The sequence below is a fragment of the Humulus lupulus genome, chromosome 1 (genome assembly GCF_963169125.1).
Source record: "Humulus lupulus chromosome 1, drHumLupu1.1, whole genome shotgun sequence".
NCBI lineage: Eukaryota > Viridiplantae > Streptophyta > Magnoliopsida > Rosales > Cannabaceae > Humulus > Humulus lupulus.
The window spans coordinates 157,343,530-157,368,869 of record NC_084793.1 but is presented as its reverse complement, the minus strand read 5'-3'; the positions used below and the strand labels follow the sequence as shown (position 1 = coordinate 157,368,869).

At 35.1% G+C, this 25,340-nt stretch overlaps 1 protein-coding gene across 1 annotated transcript in view; it reads right to left on the bottom strand.

Annotated features, from left to right (window-relative positions):
- Positions 1–7,426: 7,426 nt before the first annotated feature.
- The window catches only part of LOC133799562 (DNA topoisomerase 3-alpha), a 96,463-nt gene continuing 78,549 nt past the window's right edge, over positions 7,427–25,340 (bottom strand). The window contains exons 17-23 of the mRNA XM_062237569.1: positions 16,602–16,640; positions 15,954–16,032; positions 15,288–15,359; positions 15,022–15,093; positions 9,351–9,518; positions 8,400–8,520; positions 7,427–8,107 (exon numbers count right to left, since the gene is read on the bottom strand). Of these exons, the coding sequence (XP_062093553.1) occupies positions 7,870–8,107; positions 8,400–8,520; positions 9,351–9,518; positions 15,022–15,093; positions 15,288–15,359; positions 15,954–16,032; positions 16,602–16,640 (789 nt within the window). The 3' untranslated portion in view covers positions 7,427–7,869. The remainder of the gene's footprint in view (positions 8,108–8,399; positions 8,521–9,350; positions 9,519–15,021; positions 15,094–15,287; positions 15,360–15,953; positions 16,033–16,601; positions 16,641–25,340) is intronic.

The following is a 25,340-nucleotide window of genomic DNA, read 5'->3' as shown; positions in this document are numbered from 1 at the left end:
TACACCAATCTATTGATAAATTAGAACCTAGATCAATCAAAGTAATTTTCCTAGGATATCAAATAGGCACAAAAGGTTATAGGATCTGCATAAACCAAAAGGGTAGGCTTAAAATTGTAGTAGCAAGAAATGTTATTTTTAATGAGTATGATTTCCCTTACTTAACAGCTAAGAAGGGTAGTTTGTTCTCTGATATTGCAGGCAGTACAAGAACTCAGAATGTTACTAAAACTGAGATTGAGCAAGACAAGCAAGAGGAAGCATCAGAAAGAGATCAAGACTCATCTACAGAAGCTGGAACTGAAATCACAGAAACACATGAAGATCTAGCAGACTATCAGTTAGCAAGAGATAGGACCAGAAGATAAATCCATCCTCCAACACACTATGCAGAAGCAGACCTGATTGCTTATGGTCTTTCTGTAGTGTAGCAAACAGAAATCCCTGAACCAAATAGTTTTGAAGAAGCTACTTGAGGAAAGGATAAAAACCAGATGGCTACAGGCCATGAAAGAAGAAATGGAATCACTCACCAAGAATAGAACATGGGATCTAGTAACCAAACCAGTGAACTAGAAAGTAATAGACTATAAATGGATTTTCAAGGTCAAAGAAGGGATAAAAGTTGATGACTCAGTAAGATACAAGGCTAGGTTGGTAGCTAAGGACTTCACTCAGGTGGAAGGAATAGACTACAAAGAAATATTTTCACCTGTAGTGAAGTATAAAATAACAAGATTGATGTTATCTCTAGCTGCACAACAGGATTTAGAGGTGGAGCAACTAGATGTGAAGACTGCTTTTCTGAATGGAGTCATAGAGGAAGACATTTACATGAAACAACCGCCAGGATTTAAGGTGGAACAAGACAATTCAGAGCTGGTTTGTAAACTGAAAAGGTCACTATATGGCCTCAAGCAATCTCCAAGACAATGGAACAAACATTTTAACACTTATATGCAAGACATCGGATTCACAAGATCTCTATTTGATCATTTCCTATACTACAAAGGTTTAGATTCCTCTACTGCAGCTTATTTGCTATTGTATGTAGATGATATGCTTATCTTAAGCAAGGACAATGCAATGATCAAAAGCATTAAGACCAAACTTAAAGAAGAATTCGAAATGAAAGAATTGGGACCAGTACAAAAGATTATTGGCATAGAAGTTGTGAGAAACAGAGATGAAGGAAAGGTGTGCCTAAAACAGTCAAGTTACATATAGAAGGTAGTTAAAAAGTTCTATATGCAAGATGCTAAAAGCACTTTAGTACCTTTAGGTAGCCAGTTCGAATTGACAAAGGAACAATGTCCTTCAAGTGCTGAAGAAATGAAAGAAATGCCTTACTCTACTACTTTAGGATGTGTAATGTATATCATGGTCAATACAAGACCTGATATTGCACATGCCTTAAGTGTTCTAAGCAGGTGTATGTCGAATCCAGGCCAAGAGCATTGGAAAGCTCTCATGGCTCATTAGGTACTTGAAATGCACCTTGGATCATGGTTTAATTTACAAAAGAATTGAAGAAAAACTAGAACTAAAAAGATATGTGGATGCAGATTATGCATCCAATAAAGACACGAGAAAGTCTACAACATCCTATATGTTTCTCACTAATCATAATTGCATATGTTGGAAAGTTCAGCAACAATCAGTAGTGTCACTATCTACTAATGAATCTGAATTCAGGGAAACAATAGAGGCTTTTAAAGAAGCAATCTGGTTAAAAGGAATCCTACAAGAGTTAAAAATCTTGAAAGGTGAAGTAGCAATCTACTCGGACAGCCAGTCTTCAATTCATCTTTGCAAGAATCCAATGTACCATGAAAAGAGCAAACATATAGACATCGCATTGTTTTGTATAAGAGAAAAGATAGAGGAAGGATTTATAGAACTAAACAAAGTAAAATATGAAGATAACCCTGCAGATGTTGGCACCAAAGTTTTGACAGTAAGTAAGTTTAGACATTGTTGTCTAAACTTACTCAACCTTGGAAACTAAGTTGATTGTTTAGAACACTATCTCTATTTCAGTAAACATCAATTCCAAGCAGCTGTGATTTGAAGGAAGAAGGTGGAAGTTTTGGTATTTTTATTCCTCCAAAGTCCAACTAACTTAACAAATTCTATTTTTCAGTTGGAAGAGTAGTTGTACGTGAGCTGGCTATAAAAGCCAAGAGGGCTCGACTGAAGAGATATACACGAAATAAGAAAAAGCTTGGAAGAAGAAATAGTGGGCTGAATTAAGAAGTACAGATAGAGAGAAAAAGAGTGGGAGGACAAAGGATTTTGTAATTAAGCTAACACTAACGTACGAATGTGTTAGGCTCAAGGGAGGGGCTGAGTGTTTTGAGATTACTCTCCATTGAAGACTTTTTAGTTGAAGATCTACTTCTCAACTGTGCTTTACTCCATACTTCAGATTTATTCAATAAATGGATAATGTTCAAACTGGATGTAGAGCCAAAGATCATATTGATCTTTGGTCTTGAACCAGCATAATTGTTATGTGGCGTCTCTTCTTTTCTTAGAATTTTGTTTAGATTATGTTTATTTGATTTTTCTTCTGACTTTACCACTTTGTTTATGCATATCAAAGGTTTGACTAAATGTGTCATTGATTGCATGCACTTTCAGTAATAAGTTCTTGATGTTTTAACAAATAATCAGTTTATTTGATTTTGAGTTTTGATAGATTAACAACACACACGTATGTTAATTTTTTTGTGAGGAAAAACATCAGATAAAATACGTAGAAAATTCAAGTATGTTTTGCTTGAAATTTTAATAGTTCTATCAACGTTACAAGAATGGAGCTATTCTCATAAATAAAAACGAACCAAAAAACCAAGGCAATAAATTTTTCTGAGAAATAGCACACGTCCATTAAAATTGGATCACGTACTATATATACTATCAAATTTCTCCAGCCTTTAGAAGTTTTTGCAAGCCTTACGCATGATAAGGAAAGTATTGAATCATATTAGATTAGGTAGTTTTGTCAGGTATGCTAATATATACCAATCCTTATAAACTGGAAAAGTTCACATTGATATTATTATAAAAATAACAATAATGGCATTTTTATATTATAGAAAACGTAAGAGAGATGGTCCATTAGCAAAGCTGAGAAGACATGTGGGGAAGTGTCATATCGTGTGAAAAGGTATAAACTATTAAGTAAAACCAACCTTCCCATTTGGACTATTTAAGAATCAATTCATGTGTTTCGTATTTTATTGCTTGTGAAGGAGCCTTCACTATCCTCAAACTGTGTTTGCATGTGCACGTGCAATATGCTTGGAGAGTGGAGATTTACAACATGACCGTGACCATGGCCCCACGCTCATACAATAAGTTTAGGGAAATTTCAGTTTCTATGCTTAATGGATGTTGCTAATTAAAAATGATGTTAGGCAGGAAGTAAATTAAAAAATGATGCTAAACTTTTCCAACTTCCCCAAACTATCCTTCTCATTTCCTCTTCTCTTTCTCTATGAAAATGGCAGCCACACACCACATCTCTTTCTCTCTCTACTCCTCTGAATCTCATCTCTATTTCTCTTAATTTCTCCATGGAAGCTACACAAAAAAGACCCAAGATAGTTTTGAATGATTTAGAACTTAAACTCATGACAAGTATCATTTAACACACTAAGAATTGCATTTCGAACAATTCAGGGCATGATTTTGGGTTTTTTTTGTAATATTTTTTCAGATCTGAAACTCTAAAATATGTAGAAAATCAACTTTGATCGATGCCAACTCGATGTCAGCTCGATGGGGTCTTCAAAATCAAGATTTGAATGAAAAAATCGACTTTTCTCGATGGTTACTCAATACGATTCTTGCAAGAGGTGTAATTTTTCACTCGGGTGTTCGTTTTGGGTGATTTTTTTTAATTTAAGTATTTTTTCGATATTTACACGTTTAAAATGTTTATATACACATTTGCAAAATTTAAAGCTTGGAAAAAAAAAATACAAAAATGCAAACACACTTCATGTTTAAGACATGTTTTTGTATGTTTTCAAGTTTTAAACTTTACAAATGTACATATGCATATCTCAAACATGTAGCTCTTGAAAAAATATCAAAATACAAAAACAAAAACAAAATTCACCCCAAACGGACACCTGAGTAAAAATTACGTCTCTTGCAATAATGGCGTCGAACACCATCGAGCAAAGTAGATTTTTTTTATGAAAATCTTGATTTTGAAAGCCCAGTTGAGTTAGCATCGAGCAATATTGACCTGGGCAAGATTTTTGGGTTTTTTTTTCTTCCAAATTTGAAATTCTGTAATCTGTAGATAATCGGTATTGCTCGATGTCAGCTCGATTGGGCCTTCAAAATCAAGATTTTCATGAAAAAATTGAATTTGCTCGATGGTGTTCGATGTGATTCTTGCAAGAGACGTAATTTTTCATTCGAGTGTCCGTTTGGGGTGTTTCTTTTTAAATTTGGGTATTTTTTTTCAAGATCTACACGTTTGAGATGTGTATATGTACATTTGTGAAGTTTTAAACTTGAAAACATACCAAAACATGTCTTAAACATAAGGTGTATTTGCATTTTTGTATTTTTTTCAAGCTTTTAAACTTTCCAAATGTGTATATAAACATTTTAAACTTGTAAATCTAAAAAAAATCTAATTAAAAAAATTTCACCCCAAATGGACACTCGAGTGAAAAATTATGTCTCTTGCAAGAATCGCATCGAGCACCATCGAGCAGTATCGAGCAACCATCAAGTAGCCATCGAGCCACCATCGAGAAAAGTCTATTTTTCCATGAAAATCTTGATTTTGAAGGCCCCATTGAACTGGCATCAAGCACTATCTAGCAAAGTCAATTTTCTATAGATCTCAGAGTTTTAGATTTGAAAAAAATCCAAAATCACGTCTAGAATTATTCGAAATGCAATTCTTAGTGTTAAGTATTACTTGTCATGAGTTTAAGTTCAAATCATTCAAAATTATTATGGGTCTCTTTTTGTGTAGCTTCCATTGAGAAGTTAAGAGAAGGAGAGATGTGAATTGGAAGGGTAGAGAGAGAGAGAGATAGTGTGACTGCCATTTTCATAGAAAGAAAGAGGGATGCGGGTGTGTAGTGATGGTGGTGTTCAAGTTTCATAGAAAACCAATGGAGAGAGAGAGAGAAAAAAGAGAATAGGAAGAGTTAAGTGCAAAAATAATGAGGGATATTTTTTAAAACAAGGGAAAAAATAGCACTAAAATGAAATGTGAATACACTAAGGGATTTTTTTTTTTTTTTAATTTGAAGTCCTATGATGCATAAAAACTAGAATTTCCCTAAGTTTATATATATATATATTATTTTGTATTGATGGATGATGTTAATAAAAGAGATTTTTGCATAAAATACTAATTTTTGTGAAAAAAATAACGTTTTTACGGTCAAATTTTTTTTTTTCAATTTTACGGGTTTAAGGATATTTTTATATTTTTACGGTTGTCTTTTTTTTATTGATGTTTAGTTGGTCAAGTGAGTTGTTTTCAAGTTTTTTTTCTTAAAAACCATATTTTTGTAATTATGAAACTTTGAAAATCGTATTTTTGAAAACTAGAGTGCGTATTTTTTAAGAAAAAAAAATAGGAATCGTAAAAAAGTAAAAAAAAAAAAAAAATTGTGTATTTAAGAAAAAATCTCTTAATAAAAAGCAATGAATGGTGTCAATGCAATGTATTTGGGCTTTTTACAAGGGAATTTTGAGTTTTTATGCTTAATGAAGTGTCCTAAATCAAAAAAAATGTTAGGCCTTCTAACCATTTCAAAAAAATGTCAAATCTTTTGACAATACCTAAAATACCTCTCCCATAATTTTTTCCATCCACTTCATCTTCTCTCTCTCTCCCTCAACCTATTCATCTCAACTCTCTCTCTAGAAAAAAAAATTCATGGGTAAAGCAAAATATAAGAGAACTCAATGTAATAGAAAGTAGTCTTCATTTAGGACACTAAAATACTGCATCTCGAACAAATCTGGGCATGATTTTTGAGTTTTTTTTTTGCGATTTTTTTAGATCTGAAAATTTGAAATTTGCAGAAAATCGACGTGGTTCGATGGTGCTTGATGCCAGCTCAATGATGCCTTCAAAATCATGATTTTCATGAAAAAATATATGTTGGTTGATGGTGGTTTAATGTTGTTCGATGTGATTCTTACAAGATACTTAATTTTTCACTCGGGTATCCGTTTGGAGTGATTTTTTTTTTTTTGTATTTTTTCAAAATCTACGCGTTTGAGATGTTTATATACACATTTGGGAAATATAAATCTTGAAAAAAAATACAACATGCAAAACATACCTCATGTTCAAGATTTGTTTTCAAGTTTTAAAATGTGTATGTGAACATCTAAAACGTGTAGATCTCAAAAAAAAAATACTCAAAATAGAAAAAATCATCCCAAACGGACACCCAAGTGGAAAATTATGTCTCTTACAAGAATTGCATCAAACCGTCATCGAGCAACGTCAATTTTTTCATGAAAATCTTGATTTTGAAGGCCCCGTTAAGTTGGCATCGAACACCATCAAGTAGGGCATGATTTTTGAGCTATTGTTCAGATATGAAACTCTGAAATCTGTAGAAAATTGACTTTGCTTGAAGGTGTTCGATGCTAACTCGATTGGGCATTCAAAATCAAGATTTTCATGAAAAAATTGACGTTGCTCGATGGTGGTTTGATGCAATTCTTGTAAGACATAATTTTTCACTCGAGTGTTCGTTTGATGTGATTTTTTTTATTTTAGGTATTTTTTTGAGATCTTTAGATATTCACATATACATTTTCAAAGTTTATAACTTGAAAACATACCAAAACATATCTTGAACATGAGGTATGTTTTGCATTTTTTTCAAGATTTAAATTTCTCAAATGTGTATATACACATCTCAAACGTGTAGATCTTAAAAAAGATACCCAAAATAAAAAAAATCACTCAAACAAACACCTGAGTGAAAAATTACGTTTCTAGCAAGAATCGCATCGAACCACCATCGAACAACATCGATTTTTTCATGAAAATCATGATTTTAAAGGCCTAGCACCATCAAACCACGTCGATTTTATGCAGATTTCAAAGTTTCAGATCTGAAATTTTTTTGCAAATAATACCCAAAAATCATATTCAGATATGTTCGAAATGCAGTATTTTAGTGACCTAAGTGATGAATACTTTCCATTACATTGAGTTCTCTTATATTTTTTACCTTACCCATGAATTTTTTTTTAGAGAGAGAGTTGAGAAGAACGGGTTGAGAAAGAGGGAAGAGAGATGAGGAAGTTAATGGGAAAATTATGAGAGGAGTATATTGGCTATTGTCAAAAGAATTGACATTTATTTGAAATTATTTAAATGTCTAGCATTTTTTTTTAGACCTAGAACCCCTCATTAAGTATAAAAACTCAAATTTCCATATTACAACTTAGTATGTGCTAATACGTTTAGCCCAATACAGATTCCAACAAAATTTGGTCATATTACACTTGCATCAACCAGCACGGTCTACATACTCTCCCTCCATTAAATAAAACTTTCTACAAGCTAAATGAAAAGCATATTAGGCTACAAAATCGTCTACCACAGAGAATTGAGCTCTTTAGTAATAAAGGTCCAAAGAGCAACCCAGAATTTCACCTATACAATATTCCAATGCATTTTCAAACACTGTTATGTTATCTTTTTAACCAGTGACCAGCAATGGCAAAAACAGCAACGTTCCAAGCACTTCTAGTTAAGCCATTAAAGCTAGCAACTTGCTAAAATATATCTTGAGATTAATATGGCCAAGTATCTGGATAAACTTAGACGGATGAAGCTCATGCGTAATGCTTTCAGTTACCACGATTGGGGCAGTTATTAGCAAAATGTGAAGGATCGCCGCAAACAAAGCACCTTCTACCAGAAACTGGATCACCAGTTGCTGACACAAAAGTTACACCAGCACCACGTGCTGCTCCACGACCACCCCTGCCCCGACCACTGCTCTGGCTGGGATTAGATGCTGAGGCTCTCATGGTTGCACGCTGGCCACTTCTTCCTCCAAAACCATTATTGAGGCTATCCTCCCATCTGTATAAGAAAAAGGCCACAACAGTATCAACCAGTGATAAAATCAAGGTTTCCATAAACATACAAACTTGCATTTTGCTGCAACAACACAAATTACATTCCCTATTTTTACATTAAGTTTATACTGTCCAAATCATATCTAGATGCCGAAAAACCTCACTATTATCCTAGTTACCACTATAGGTATTAGGAACACATTGCGCTAGTCCAACCAAAGTAGTTGAAGTAAATATATAATTACAAATTAAAAGAAACTACTTCAGTTTCTAGTTCGAGTAATATGTGTACATACACAAAGAAGTTGCATTCTTGTGACTGGCATGAGTAGAACTTTCGTCCTCTGTTATTTGCCGTATTAGCAGTCCGCAAAGCACACAGTGCTCCACACATATCACATGAAATTGTGGACTCATCTGCACAGTATGAAGTTCATTCTAGTGAATCATAAATGGAAACAAAATATAAACTGAAATCATCAAATGTATATTAGCTGCCAATGGAGATCAGAGACTTTTAAAATGGTGCATTAACTTGTCCATTTCCTAAAGTTGAGTTTTAAATTTAATGCCACATGGTCAATGGTGGGTGTCCCAGTATTAAGGCTATAGGAAAAAAGCAATCACATGTCGGGGAAAAGCTGTTCTAGAGTAAAGAATCATTCCCTATTGAAAGAAATAGGGAGCATCCTATTAATGTTAAATGTTCTCATTGCCTTTTGAACTTGCAATTATGTTATTTTAACAATAAAGAAGCAGCCTTGCTGATATGATAATTTATGCAACCACAGCGACTAAGTTCTTAAAAGTACTAGAAAATAGAAAAAGATCAGTGATATGAGAATGAAAAGAGAGCGCACGTATGCAGTAACATTCAAGACTTCGAAAGAACAAGGCAAGAGAGGCAAGTGAAGAAATGTAGAGCATATCAGAAAGGGATAAACTGAGAAAGCAAAACCTTTCAACAATTCTTTTAACAAAAAATGTCACCTTCATAACAACTGCATCTCTACCTTGTAGGGTACATTCAAAATATAAGGAAATAAAAGACAATATCCACTAGCTCAACAAGTAAACATAAATTACAAAGTACAATTTTATTAAAGTGATCAGATGCATGCAATCATGCAAAGACAGATTCTTTATGTGAGCATGAATATTCTGTACACTGGCTGGACTGGATGTGAAAGGTTTTTAATTAGACCATGGTATTTGATTTGTCAAATAAATCATTATTACATACTCACCACCCTGATGTATGTTCCTTCCACGAGATCTAGCGCTTTGGTGGCTCGAAAACTGGGAAGGGCAATCAGTTGAAGAATGCCCACCCTGATGACAGTATATGCAAGCACCTTGTCGACTATTACTTTGTTGGGCATTGCCTGATGATGCAGTGGGTACTCGCCCTCTTGCTGAAGATAATATTAAACCAATGATCATATTAGATTGGTTTCAGATTTTCTTTCATGGTGCCGAGAACCATTCCAGATAAGAATGTGTGTGCGTGTGCATGTGTGTGTGCATCTTTGTTTAGGGTGTTTCTGTGTTATTACTTGGGTTTTAAACCCATTCCAAGCTATGATGCCTAAAACATAAAATTAGTAAGGAATTTGTCAGGTGAGTAGATATTGTACATGTAATCATAACTGAATGATTCAATCTATGATTTTCAAATACGGACCTCCACTCAAGTAAACTATTAAATACGATATTCATTAATTATATAAAATATTATATGGAAGTGTACATACATGAATACATACATATGTATATGCAAGAAGATAATGTTGAAATATCAATGAAACTATTTGTGATTATTTGTACGGTTTCTAGAAACTCATACGAGATTGTCTCAGACTTTCTGGTCCACTTTTCTGTACAGTTTTATTTTCCTATTACCTTGTGCATGTCTCCTATATTTTGTGCAATTCTAACGTAAATTTCTAAACAACAATTACTCTTCTTCTCTGCAATATTTTGTCCGGTATACATGAAAAAAAAAAGCATTCAACCAATTCACAATGGGTGGAGAGACCCACGATATTATGTACTACATTGCTAGGTTCTTCATACACAATGTGGGAGTCTGTAAGCAATATGCATAAATCAATTAGCTGTCCTGATGATTCATCTCCCCATATAAAAAAATATTGAATTATTTCCATTCTGAACCAGTACTCAATGATATACAAGTAATTTCTTTGAGTATTGTATCTATTCATAATCTTGAGAGATACATTATGTAAAAATGGTGAGGAAAAGATTACCTTTCTTTCTATATTTTATTTCCGTGATACAAATTTACAACCTAGGGCTGGTATTATATATACTATACACTAATCACAACTTTAATTACAGAATATTAAACAATCCCTATAAATGAGGGAACTAGAAAGTCAAACCCTTTTACTATAGATATTGATGAGTCCAAGCTTGTTTGCTAGGAAATCAAATACCCGTTTAGATAACCCTTCTGTCAGAATATCAGCCAGTTGATGATCTGTTTGGACATATTTAATGATATGATAATTCCTCCATCAATCTTCTCCTTAATAAAATGACAATCCACTTCAACGTGTCTGTCATGATGTATAACGTGTCTGCTTCTGCACTGCTTCTAGCAACCACTGTTTGCTTCTTACTTCGCCATGTTACCACATTCCCCCATACCATTGTGCATTATCCAGATGTAGACTTTCTATCATCAACTGAGCCAGCTCAGCCTACATCTGTGAACACTTCAACTTTCCTTTCAGTTGTCTTTTGGAAGAAAATACCTTTCCCTGGAGTTTGCTTAAGATACCTCAAAATTCTATATACGAGATATCCTTGACACGGATCATGCATATATTGACTGATAAGACTTACTGCGAAGGAAATATCTGGTCTGGTGTGTGGGAGGTAGATTAGCTTTCGTACTAGTTGTTGATACCTTCCTTTATCAACTGGATTTCCTTCAAACATCCTATTTTCGTCTCCGAGCTCAATTGGAGTTTTGCTTGGCTTACTTCCAAGCATACTTGTCTCTTTTAGAAGATCAAGAATATATTTTCTTTGGGACACAAAAATACCCTTCTTGCTTCTAGCAAATGCCATCCCTAGAAAATACGTGAGTGAACCGAGATTCTTGACTTCGAACTCTTTTGCCAACATTTCTATGATTGAATTCATTTCTTTAGTGTTGTTACCAATGAAAATTATGTCATCAACATGCACAATTAACACTGACATTTTTCCCTTTCCGGAGTGTTTAATAAACAGAGTATGATCAGTCTGACCTTGTGTGTATCCAAGTCCCTTGACTACTTTCAGGAAACGGTTGAACCATGCTCAAGGAGATTATTTCAAGCCATATAGAGACTTGTTCAGCTTGCAGACTTTAATTGTATTGGGAGGATTTTCAAAACCCGAGGGCCGACTCATATACACTTCTTCTAAATCACCACTCAAGAATGCATTCTTCACAATAAGCTGATGCAACTCCCAATCCAGGTTCACTGCAAGCGAGAGTAATACTCTAACAGTGTTGATTGGCAACTGGAGCGAAAGTTTCTGTGTAATCAATTCCGTGGGTTTGAGACAAACCCTTGGCAACTAACCGAGCTTTGTACCTCTCAATAGATCCATTAGCATCGTATTTGACAATAAACACCCATTTGCACCCTATCACCTTCTTTCCAAGCAGCAATTCCACTAATTTCCAAGTTCCATTCTGTTTGAGTGCTCTCATCTCTTCAAGGACTGTTGATTTCCATTGAGGAGACCAAGTGCTTCATCGATATTCTTGGGAATCACAATATCTGACAGACTAGAGGTAAAAGCTTTAAATAGTGATGACAATTTTGAATAAATAATAAATTGTGAAATAGGGTGTTGAGTGCAAGATCTAGTTCCCTTTCTCAATGCAATAAGAACATCTAGATCAAAAGGAGGTTTAGAGGGTAGAGTACCTGGATCTTTTGAAAGCAGTGAATCTACCTCTGGATTGGGCTCTTGACTGTGATGAGGATTCGTGATTTGTTTATTCCTTCTGGAGTATACCCGCAGTTCTTTCTATTGGTCTTGAGGAGAAGAAGATCCATCTTTGTGAGAGGGTTGATGTCAGGCTCAAAAGAAGATAACAGAGTGATGTCAGGCTCAAAAACCATTTGAGAGATTTCAGGCTCTAGAGAAGAGACAGGAGTGATTTTAGGCTTTGAAGAGAGAGGAAGGGATAGAGGTAATTCTAATCCCCACGACAATTGAGCTTCTTGCTCGTGATGATTATGATTCTCCCCTTGAAGCGAGGTGGGAGTGAAGGAGTATTTTCGAAGGTGACATCACGAGAGGTATAGGATTTTCTAGTGAGAGAACACTAGCATCGATAGCCTTTCTGTGTAGGAGAATAACCCAAAAACATTGTCTTAAGGGCTTTAGGATCAAGTTTACTTCCATTTTGGGAGTGAATGTGAACAAAAGAAGTGCAACCAAAAACTTTGTTTGGCAGAGAATTGGTGGACACATGAGGATACAGAGTTTGAAACAAAGAGTATGGTGTTTTGAACTGAAGGGGTTGACTGGGAAGGTGATTAATGAGATAAGTAGTAGTGAGGACAGCATCACCCAAAAGATATTTTGGAACATGCATGGTAAACATGAGAGCACGCGCAACTTCTAAAAGGCAACTATTTTTCTGCTCAGCCACTCCATTTTGTTGTGGTGTATCCACACAGGAGCTTTGATGAATAATCCCATGATGAAGGAGAAAGGGACTAAGAGTAGTATTGAAATATTCAGTACCATTGTAAGTACAAAGTGTCTGAATAGAAGTTTGAAACTGCGTTTGAATCATATGATGAAAGTTTTGAAAAACAGGACCAGCTTCAGACTTATGTTTAAGTAGATAAAACCAAGTGATTCGTGTGTGATCATCAATGAATGTAATGAACCAAATGTCACTATGAATAAGAGAGAAAGGACCGGAAGGTGCATACATTTTTGGAGGGAAGGAGACCCGTGTGTGTTTGGCAAATTGACAAATATCACATTGAAAATCAGCAACCTTTTTATGAATAAACAAAGAGGGAAATAATTGTTTTAAATACAAAAAACTTGGATACCCAAGTCGACAGTGCCATAACATAATTTTTTGAGAAATTGAATCAAAAACAGATTTTTAAACATAGGAATTAGAAATAGAACTTGAATCCAAACGAAATTGAGAAGGTTGCTCTCTTCTTTGTCCATCAAATAAATAAAGTCCATCACGAATCCTAGCACTGCCAATCGTCCTCCCCGATGATAGATCTTGGAAGTGACAAGAATTTGACATAAATTAAGCAAGGCAGTGATTATCAACAATTAACTTATGGACAGAGATTAAATTGCATTTCAAAGAAAGTACATAAAAAACCGATTTAAGATGTAAATCAGCAGATAATGTAATGGTGTCAATTCCTACAATAGGAGTAAGAGCCATCTGCAATTTTGACATTAGATTTAGTGGAACACGAATAACTTGAATCAAACCAGTGAGGGAAACCTGTCATGTGATCAGTTGCGTCGGAATCTATTATCCATGGTGTTTGGAAAGTTGAAGAAAAATTACCAGTTTTGATAAAAGCAAAGGTGAACTTGTTATGGGCCTGAGATTGGACTTGGATTTGGGTAGGCCCACTGTTATGGAAAAAACTGATTGTGGGCCTTAACTTGATAGGTGCAATGATGGGCCAAATTGGGATTAGAATTAGGGATGTCGGTGGGTTGTGTTTGGACTGAGTAAGGCCCAATCCTTTGAGATGAATTTTCTTTACGTGTAGACATGGTGACTTATGCGACCCAGGGACCGATTGAACTTCTGAGAAGTCCGAGCGTCTAAGGAATGTGCACGACTGAGACTGGGACGAGATGGCTGCGACAAGAGACCCGGAGTCGAGAGCTCAGGTGAGAGTGATGTCGGAGATGGTGGCTGAGAGCTCCTGAGTTGGAGAGGATGCCGAGAACTTCTGGGCGTCGTACAACTGGAAAGGATGCCGGAGTGGTGCGATGGGGTTTGGCCGAGAGCTTCAGAGAGAGAGAGAGTGCAGGAGGCCGTGTGACTGGGTGACGGTGGTTGGACTAGAACTACCGAGATGTCGCCTGACTGCCGAGAGAAGGATTGGATGACAAAGAAAGATGCGGCTGGGAACAAAAGGAAACAGAGAGGACCGAAGGAGCCTTAAAGCTCTAATACCATGTAAAATTGGTGAGGAAAAGATTACCTTTCTTTCTATATTTTATTTCTGTGATACAAATTTACAACCTAGGGCTAGTATTATAAAGACTATACACTAATCACAACTTTAATTATAGAATACCAAACAATCCCTATAAATGAGGAAACTAGAAATTCACACCCTTTGATTTCCATAACTGTCAACACATTACAAGGTTTGATATTATTAATTATAATTGATACACTTTTTTTGGGGGGCTATTAATAATTTTGGGAATCCCATATAGATTATGACTTGAATCAAGTCGAATTTTTTTAATCTTTATTCATGCAATCCCCTCGACACTAGAAGATATTTTCATTTTTTTTTTACATAATTCTTGATGCAATTTCGTATTTTTTTTATCATTTTTTGTATCACATAATAAAATAAATTTATATAACTTGGGAAGAAAAGTAACTATGAGGATAGGTATATTATGTTTAATATTTTGTGCAAAGATTTCTCCGGATTTAACACAAAAAAAGTACACAAATGATTGTTCCACCACGCTTATGTTATCAATATAAGAAATCTAATTCCAGTAACTAGTTTTCTTTATGTTAGTGGCCAACTGAAGATTTCAGAATTTCATTGAAACATAAAAATGCAGAGCTTGAGAATTTCGCATCATGTGTCTTCGTAAAATATGTTCATAGACTAACTACAAAATAAAACAAACCTGACGTCCGGTTACCGGTTCCACAAATTTCTATCAACTGTCTAAGAATCTCATCACAGCCTCCAATGCAACCTAATTTATATCAAGAAATGCAGGGTTCAACTTGGTTAAATAAAAGCTCTATGTCTTTAAAGAAAAGAAAAAAAGAAAATACATGCTTTATTTCTGTGCAGTAATGTCAAACATTGAAGAATAAATTAATGACTGGCATCAATATAATATTCGCCAAATACAGCCACCTTAGTATTCCTATAAATTGTACATACCCAAATGGATAGCATTGTAATCAGGAGGAATTTCGAGCCGGCGAAACTTAAACTGAATCAAGTAAACTGGACCTATTGAAACAAAAATTGATATGATTAGGGAATAAATGAGATTTGAAACATGAACCGCATACCAAACTAGCAAATAATGAGAGTAGATACTTTCTTGAACCAAGCTATGAACAATAATTATATAATTTTATTTCATCTGCTGAACCTTACAATCTTTGGGAGGTAAGGGCCACTAGAACTTTACAGCCCATGGGTTGGAAAAATCACCCCAGCCCAATGCGAAAATATTGATAGGGCAGGAAATAAGATGTGGTATCCCGGAATATGCTTATGAGCATTTTAAGTATATGCATATTTTAATTACTTACAAGTGAATTATATCGACAGTTGATTATAATTTATATATTATACCAATGAAATTCTTGAATCTTTGCAGTGGAATACTTACAGGGGCTACTACACTCTACATGGTTTCCAATGTGAAATAAAGTGTACATCAAAGGACGACAAGCAGTTTGCAAGTAAGACAAAAAACAAAAACTTGAATTGTCATTTCCCATTTGGATTGACTCTAGAAATAGTAGCAAATTCAATGTGGATTAAGTAGCATTTGAATTAGTGCGCAAATTTTCTGCAAAAACAATAACAAGAAACCTGGAGTGCATGAGTTGCAGATGTTGGGTGTTACAGCTGCTTCAGATACTGATCCAGGGAGCCACACAACATTCCTACACTAAATCATGTAATAAATAGAAGTAAAGATTTGTCACAAATGTGAAAATTAAAAATAAATATTGAGAGAGGTGAGAAGTTTCAATTTTAATTACAGTGAACACATGTAGTGAGCATACAATGAACTCAACCCCATTATGTTTTTCAACTCAAAATGTGAGTTCCTTGATAACAACAGACAACTTGACCCCTTTTTTCCTTTATAATGCACTTCTTTCTGTTTTTCTTTCATTTCTTTTATTACGGATCAGATATTTTAGTATGCACAATAAAACATAATACACTAACCAAAGGAGGGCAAGGATTCCTCTAAATAAAAGGCATAAGAATATCTCAATAAATTCTTCCAGCTAAACAAAATAAGGGGAGTATCTTTCAACGTTTTGGTGGGCAAGGCTGGCAAGGAAGACAAATATCAGACTGCCGATGTAAAAAGTCTTACTCTTCATTCCCTCACAACTATTTCAGTATTTTCCCAACCAGATTATCTCGAAGCCAATATAAGTGTTTCATCAACCACCTGAGTTGTTGTAAACTAAGTGCATCAGATTCATAGACTAGCTTACCAACCTGTGGATAACCTAAGCACCCAACCATGAAATTGCCATCCTGCAGAGAGGAACAAAAATAGTTTAATGAGAAACTCAAAAATGAATCACAAACATGCACCAAAAATAAGAAGCATAAAGAAGATACCGCATTCCTTTAATTATGATATTCCAAAAAAAGAATTTTGCGGCGAAAGTTACTAAATAATGTAAAAAGGGTTGCACTCAAGTCACAAAGTAATTTCTTTCGCGGCAAAAATCACTTTCGTCACAAATTTGGTGCGGCCATAGGTCATCCCCGGTTAAGATAGTTCAAAGAAGAGAAGTTTGCGGCAAAAGTCAGTAAGTAGTTTAAAAAGTTGTACTTAACTCGCTAAGTAATTGTTTTTGCCCATTTTAATTTGTCAAATAATTTAAAATTTTATTAAAATATCTTAGATATAATTTTTTTTTTTTAAAAAAAGAGACAGAGGCCAAAGCCCTAATGTGGCCCTCTCTCACATATATAAATAGACCTCACTTTTGGCGGAGGAAAACCGTGGTAACAAACATAAATGAAAAAAGAAAAAATATACAACACTAACTACACAATCAAAAAGCTTCTCCACTCCCTAGTGAGATCCAAGAAAGATAACTCCTCAAAATCCTTTGTATGACACCCAGGTGGAAACCCAAAACTTAACCCTCTCCCAAATAAGATCACACTGAGATGACTTTTCATAAAAAATTCTGCTATTACGCTCTAACCAAATTGCCCAAATACAAGTCAACATCGTAACCCTCCACAACTTATTCAAACGCTTATCCCCCACTACACCGCAGCAAAACATCTGACAACAAGAAACCGAGAGGCACCAACTCAAACCAAACTCACCCCACACTCTTGACCATAACAATTAATTCAAGTTACAAAACAGAAACAAATGATTGAGAGATTCAGTCCCCCTTTACAACAAACACATCAACTGGGAAAAAGGCACTGATAAGGACAACAGCGTTGAAGAACATCGTTAACACTAAGTTTCTCCACAAATAATAACCAACTAAACACCTTGACTTTAGAAGGAATTTGACTTGTCCACAAAATCCTAGCCCACAACACATCAGTCCGACCGTCAACGAATCTGAGCTTCTGAAAAGCAGACTCGCAAGAGAACAACTCTCTAGTGAATGAAATCATTCCCAAACCAAAAAATCTTCCACCTTCTTCTCATGACTCTCAAAATCAAAACATGCAGAAAGAAATTCGGGTGTATACCAGAAGAGAAAGAAATAAACAAGTGACGAATTCTCGTCACAGTTAAGAGGCCGATCCAGTGATAGAACCACCTCAGTTAAAAAATTCAGGTACTCCACCCTCAAACACTCAATCAGATCTAGATATTCCTATTGCTTTAAGAAAAATTGCTTTAAGAAAAGGAAGTAGATCTTGCACCCAACACCCTATTTCAAAATTCATCTCTTATGCAAAATTATCATCTCCATTTAAAGCCTTTACCACTAGTCTATCAGATGTTGTGATTCCCAGAAATATCAATGAAGCACTTGGTACTCCTCAATGGAAGACAGCAGTTCTCGAAGAGATGAAAACACTTGAGCAGAATGGTACTTGGCAATTAGTGGAGTTACCACCAGATAAGAAAGTAATAGGGTGCAAGTGGGTGTTCACAGTCAAATATAATGCAAATGGATCTATTGAAAGGTACGAAGCTCGGTTAGTTGCCAAGGGTTTTACTCAAACCTACGGAATTGACTACACTGAAACATTTGCTCCGGTTGCCAAACTCAATACCATCAGAGTATTGCTCTCACTTGCAGTCAACTTAAATTGGGAATTACATCAACTTGATGTAAAAAATGCATTCTTAAATGGTGAGCTGGAAGAAGAAGTGTACATGAGTCAGCCTCCGGGTTTTGAAGAATCTCCCAATACAACCAAAGTTTGCAAGCTAAACAAATCGCTCTACGGTCTAAAACAATCTCCTCGAGCATGGTTCAATCGATTCTTGAAAGTTATCAAGGGACTTGGATACATACAAGGTCAGACTGACCATACTCTCTTCATCAAACACTCAGAAAAAGGGAAAATGTCAGTTTTGATTGTATATGTTGATGATATCATTGTCACTGGCAACCATACTGAAGAGGTGATTCGGATTAAAGAAATGTTGGCAAAAGAGTTCGAAGTCAAGGATCTCGGTGAACTCAGATATTTTCTGGGAATGGAATTTGCTAGAAGCAAAAAGGGAATTTCTATTTCTCAAAGAAAATACACTCTTGATCTCTTGAATGAGACAGGAATGCTAGGCAGTAAACCTAGCAAAACTCCAATCGAGCTCGGAGACAAGAGGAAAATGTTTGAAGGAAACCCTGTTGACAAAGAAAGGTACCAGCAACTAGTAGAAAAGCTTATCTACCTCTCTCATACCAGACCAGATATTGCCTTTGCAGTAAGTCTGGTCAGTCAATACATGCATGATCCATGTCAAGGACATCTTAATGCAGTATATAGAATTCTGAGGTATTTAAAGCAAACACCAGGAAAAGGTCTTTTCTTCAAAAAAACTACTGAAAGAAAAGTTGAAGTATTCACAGATGCAGACTGGGCTGGGTCAGTTGATGATAGTAAATCTACATCTGAATATTGTACAATTGTATGGGGCAATGTGGTAACATGGCGAAATAAAAAGCAAACAGTGGTTGCAAGAAGTAGTGCAGAAGCAGAGTATAGAGCCATGGCCCACGGAATATGTGAAGCGATATGGATCAGACGCCTGTTAGGAGAACTAAAGATTGAATATGATGCTCCCATTCAGCTTTACTGTGATAATCAATCTACCATCAGTATTGCACGCAACCCTATACATCATGACAGAACTAAACACGTGGAAGTAGATCGTCACTTTATTAAAGAGAAGATTGATGGGGGAATTGTCAACATCAAATATGTTCTTACGGATCAACAGTTGGCTGATATTCTCACAAAGGGGTTATCCGAGCGAGTATTTGAGTTCCTAGTAAACAAGCTTGGACTCATCAATATCTATGGTCCAGCTTGAGGGGGAGTGTTAACAGTCAGAAAATAATGTCAATATGTTACAGGAGGATGTTTCCGTTTCCTAAAGTCTATAGAAATTCTCTTTTATTGTATTTATGTTGTATTAAAGATAGTCTAATGTGTAAATCTGTATATAAGCCTAAGTTCTAGTTTGTAAAAATACACAGAAAAGAAACCTTTTTCTTCTCCTCACCATTTTATAAATTTGTATTCATAACTTGAAATAAATCATTTAAAAGCCTTAAAATTAAAAAAATATATAATTTTAATTATAACTTAAAAATTCAAATCATATTAAATTGCTCAAGGACTTAGTAGCATCAGTTCTCTTTCTGTTCATGATCAAATAATAATATGACATTACAGATTGGCTCACCCTAGATTCTTTTATTCAAAACATTTGTTTCCAACATTATTTCAAATATTAGATCCTTTATCATTTCATTGTGAAAGTTGTTTGTTGGCCAAGAGCCAACAAAAACCTTATTTTAAAAAGTTTTATCCTCCTTCAAAACCATTTTATTTGTTTCACAATGATGTTTGGAGACCTTCAAAGGTAACCACAATTTTAGAAAAAAAAAATGGTTTGTTACAGTTATAGACTACCATACTCGTCTTTGCTAGGTATATTTAATGAGAAAAATATTTGAAGTGGAACAAATTTTTAAAAGTTTTTACAACATGATTAAAACCCAATTTCAAACCAAAATCAGCATTTTAAGATCTGATAATGGAACAGAGTATTTAAATAAAAATCTGGGCAGTTTTTAAAGGAAAAAGGTTTTTTACATCAATCTTCATCTCCTGACACCCCTAAACAAAATGGCTTAGCTAAACGGAATTCTAACTCTTCATGTTCTTTTGTGCAACATGGTAATTCTAACTCTTTGTCCACTTTTGTTTGTATTCAGCCTAAGACTACCTGGATTATTGATTCAGGAGCCTCTAATTATATGACTAGCTGTTCTAGTTTTTTCTTTTCATATAAGCCTTGTGCAGGAATAATAAAATTCGTATAGCAGATGGATCTTTTTCTGCTATTGCGGGTATAGGAGATGTAAAACTCTCAAATACTTTAACTTTGTCTAATGTCCTTCATGTTCCTAAATTATCTTGCAATCTCATCTCTGATAGTAAACTAACCTCCACACTAAATTGTACTGCAAAATTTATTTCCTCTTATTGTCTGTTGCAGAATCTGGCCTTGGGGACAATGATTGGCAGTGTTAGGGAGTGTGGTGGTCTGTACACTCTAGATGAGGGAACATTAACGAATAAAGTTCTTGCTTGCAAGTTGCATCTGATTTTAAAGATGATGAGATTCATTTATGGCATTTTAGACTTGGACATGCAAACTTTCATTATTTAAAGTATTTATTTCTGGTTTTGTTTTGCAATAAAAATCCCTCTTCTTTTCAGTGTGAAATATGGGTTTTGTCTAAACACCATCGGAGTACACATCCTCCACGTGATTATACACCGTCAAAGCCATTTGCATTGGTGCACAGTGACCTATGGGGACCATCCAGGGTCTCCACATTTAAGGGTAAACGCTGGTTTATTACCTTTATTGATGATCATACTAGGGTAACATGATTTATTTGCTAAAAAAAAAACGGAAGTAGAAAGTGTTTTAAGAAAATTTTATACCATGATTCAAAATCAATTTCAAACGAGTATCAAAATTTTACGAAGTGATAATGGGCATGAATATTTTGCACAAGTTTTAAGTACTTTCTTTGTTGAAAAAGGAATTGTTCAATAGAGTTCTTGTAATGACACACCTTAACAAAATAGCATTGCTGAAAGGAAAAATAGGCACCTTCTTGAGATAAGTCGTGCTTTACTTTTTTTTAAATAACACTCCTAAATATCTTTGGGGTGATGTTTTACATGCTACATATCTAATGAACAGACTTCCTTCTAAAATTAAAAAATTCAAAACGCCCATATCTGTTCTTAAAAAACAAGTCTCCTGAATCTCGTTCCTTTTCTAACATGTCTATAACAAATTTGGTTGTCTTGTTTTTATAAAAAAATCTAATTAAAAAGGCTAGTAAACTCGACCATTGAGCAAAAAAGTGTTTTTATTGGTATTGCTTCAAACCAAAAAGGGTACACTTCGAAGAACTTATGTTACCATGGACGTGAAATTTTTTGAAAATATCCCGTTTTTTAATCCTAATCTACATGGGGAGAATCAAGTTAAAGATTTGGATTTTGGGATAACAAATAATAGATTTAATCCTCATTACAATCTCAGAAATATTGCCAAAAATAATTTTAATGACCATACATTAGACTTGGATTTTTTAGGCTATAATTTAGATCATAATACAAGCCAGGTTGGAGAAAATGATAGTAGTGAGGAAAGTCAGGAATTAATCAATTCTGAAAATAATGAACAAAATGTTTGTGAGGTAGAAAATGTTTTACAAAATGAATCTCAAGAACAAAAAAGTATGTAACAAGCAGAATGGAACAAAGTTTGTCCGTGATACGCGAAGGCTTCCTCATCAAAGAATTGAAGTCACAACTGTCTGGGCACACCGAGAGTTTGAACCGAGATTGGAAAATTAATCAAGTAAGTCTTCTCGCTGTATTCCTTCTAATCTTAGTCTTGAGTCTGATCTTCCAATAGCTATTAGGAAAGGAAATCGATCATGTGTCAAATATCCCATGTCTCTTGTTGTCTCTAACTCGAAACTCTCATCTTCATTTATCACGTTCACCACCAATGTTTCAAATGTTCAGATTCCAAATAATATACAGGAAGCTCTAAATGTTCGAGAATGAAAGAAGGTTGTTCTTGAGGAAATGAGTGCTTTGGAGAAAAGGACATGGAGACTTGAAGATCTTCCCAAAGGTGCTCCAACAGTTGGCTGTAAGTGGGTTTTTACGCCCAAATTCAATGGAGACGGCACTATAGAGAGGCACAAAGCTCGACTGGTTAACAAGGGGTTTACACAAACCTATGGTGTTGATTATACTGAGACCTTTGCTCCGGCAGCCAAACTTAATCTTGTTCAAATCTTGTTGTCTATTGCAGCTAATTTAGATTGGTCTTTGAGACAATTTGATGTGAAGAATGCTTTCTTAAATGGAAGATTGGAGGAAGTGTACATGCTTCCACCACCAGGCTTTGAACATATGTTTGGAAATAAAGTGGAAAAGGCACTGTATGGCCTGAATCAGTCACCACGAGCTTGGTTTGAGAGGTTCACTAAGTGGTGAAGAAACAAGACTAAATACAAGCACAGGCTAATCATACCTTATTCACTCGGCACTCAACTAGTGGAAAGATTGCAGCTTTAATTGTTTATGTTGATGATATACTTCTTACAGGAGATGATCTAGAAGAATTAGAGGCAATGAAAAATAAGCTCTCTAAGGAATTTGAGATCAAAGATCTAGGCAAAATGAAGTATTTCTTAGCTATGGAGGTTGTACAGTCTAAAAAAGGGATTGTCATTTCCCAACGAAAATACATTCTTGATCTTTTGGAAGACACAGGAATGAGTGAGTGTCGTCCTATGGATACTCCTATTGATCTAAACAAGAAGCTTGGTGATATTCAGCAAGGAACACTTGTGAATGTGCAACAATACCAACGATTAGTTGGGAGGCTTATCTATTTGTCTCACACTTGTCCTGACATTGCGTTTACAGTAAGTATGGTGAGTCAATTTATGCATCGTCCTTATAAAGAACATCTTGAAGCTGCTTGTCGAATTCTGAGGTATCTAAAGAGTAGTCCAGGTAAAGGTCTTCTTTTCAAAAAGGGAGATAGTAGAAGTATTGAAGCATTTACTAATGCAGATTGGGCAAGTTCTGTTACTAATAGAAAATCTACTTCGGGATATTGCACGTATGTGTGGGGAAATTTGGTAACATGGAGAAGCAAAAAACAAAGTGTGGTTGCAAGGAGTAGTGATGAGGCTGAGTACAGGTCCATGGACAATGGGGTGTGTGAGATCCTGTGGATAAGACGGGTTCTTAAAGAGCTAAAGTTGTAAGTTAGTCTACCTATGAAGTTATTTTGTGATAACAAGGCTGCTATAAGTATTGCACATAACCCGGTACAACACGACAAAACCAAGCATATAGAGATTAGCCAACACTTCATAAAAGAAAACTTGGAAATGGGAGTCATTTGTATCCCATTTGTGAAATCTGAAGATCAAACTTCAAACTGCAGATATTTTGACTAAAGGTTTATTCAAACATACATTTGAATTTCTTGTACACAAGTTGAGCATGTTTGATATCTATACGCCAATTGAGCGTAAAATAATGTGTAAAATTATGTCAAACTCAGTCATAGGTTATTATCTTATTCCTAGGGATAGTTGTTAGTTAGTTCCTATATTTTAGGCTTTTTTATTTCTGAGTTGTTATTTGTTGTATTTTATAAAAGCCATTCGGCTATTCAATGAATAATAAGAATTATTATTCTCCAAAATTACAATTTTTGATATCAAATTGATGTAAAGGCCAATGATGGGTAGCTGCCATAGAAATAAAAAATCAAACAGATGTCAATTTGGCAACAGAATAAAGTGTCAGAATAGTCCACTTCATAGGTTTGAGCATAGCCCTTAAAAACAAGACAGGCTTTCAATCTAGCAACTGACCCATCCGGATTGACCTTAACTGCGAACACCAATTTGCACCCTATAACTCGTTTCCCTGAAGGTAAATCGACCAAGTCTTGAGTACCATTGTCATCTAAAGCATTCATCTCCTCTATCATTGCATCATGCCAACCAGAATGAGATATGGCTTCACGAACAGTTTTAGGAATAGAGATATGATCAAGGGAAGCAATAAAAGAATAAGAGGAAGACGACAAGTTGTTATAAGAAACAAAAGAAAAAATAGGATAAGTACACTAGTGTTTACCTTTGCATAGCGCAATAGGAAGATCATTGCTCGAAATTGGATTTGATGAGCTGGTGCAAGACGTGAATCAAGAGGTCAACGTCTAGAATAGACTTGAATAATAGGAGGCTAGACAAAAGTTGATTCTAAGACAGAAGTAGAAGATGTGATAGAATAGACCAACAAATCATCATCCTCCCCCTGGTGAGGGAGACTAGTTGAAGATAGAAAATAAGATGTCTTCCATGAATGTAACATCAAAAGAGACAAGATATTTGTTAAGACTGGAACAATAACCTATAACCTTCCGGAAGACGAGAATAACCAAGGAATATACACTTCAAAAACTTGGGATCTAATTTAGTGACATGCTGACGAACATCCCAAACAAAACAAGTGCTACCAAATATCCTAGGGTCAACAGGAAATAAGGACTTGTTGGGAAAATATATTTTGTAAGGGATCTCACCATAAAGAACAGAGGATGGCATGTGGTTGATGAGAAAACCTACTACAAAAACTGTAGAAATAATTTGAATTATTACTTAGTATTTTACAGCTAAGGTGTAATTAATGTAAATTAGTTTATACCTAGAATATTCCTTTGTATTCGGCCTATTTAAAGGCTATTCCTTTAGAAGTAAAAATAACAATCAAGAGTATATTTTTCCACATGGTATCAGAGCTTTAAGAGCTTAAAAATTGAGAATTTTTTCCAAATTAAGCTTATTTTTTCTGCCCTTTCTTCAAAAATTAGGGTTTGGTACTCTTGAGGTTCAACCTTAGAAAACTATTTTGGAGTTGTTTTCTCTTCTCACCTAC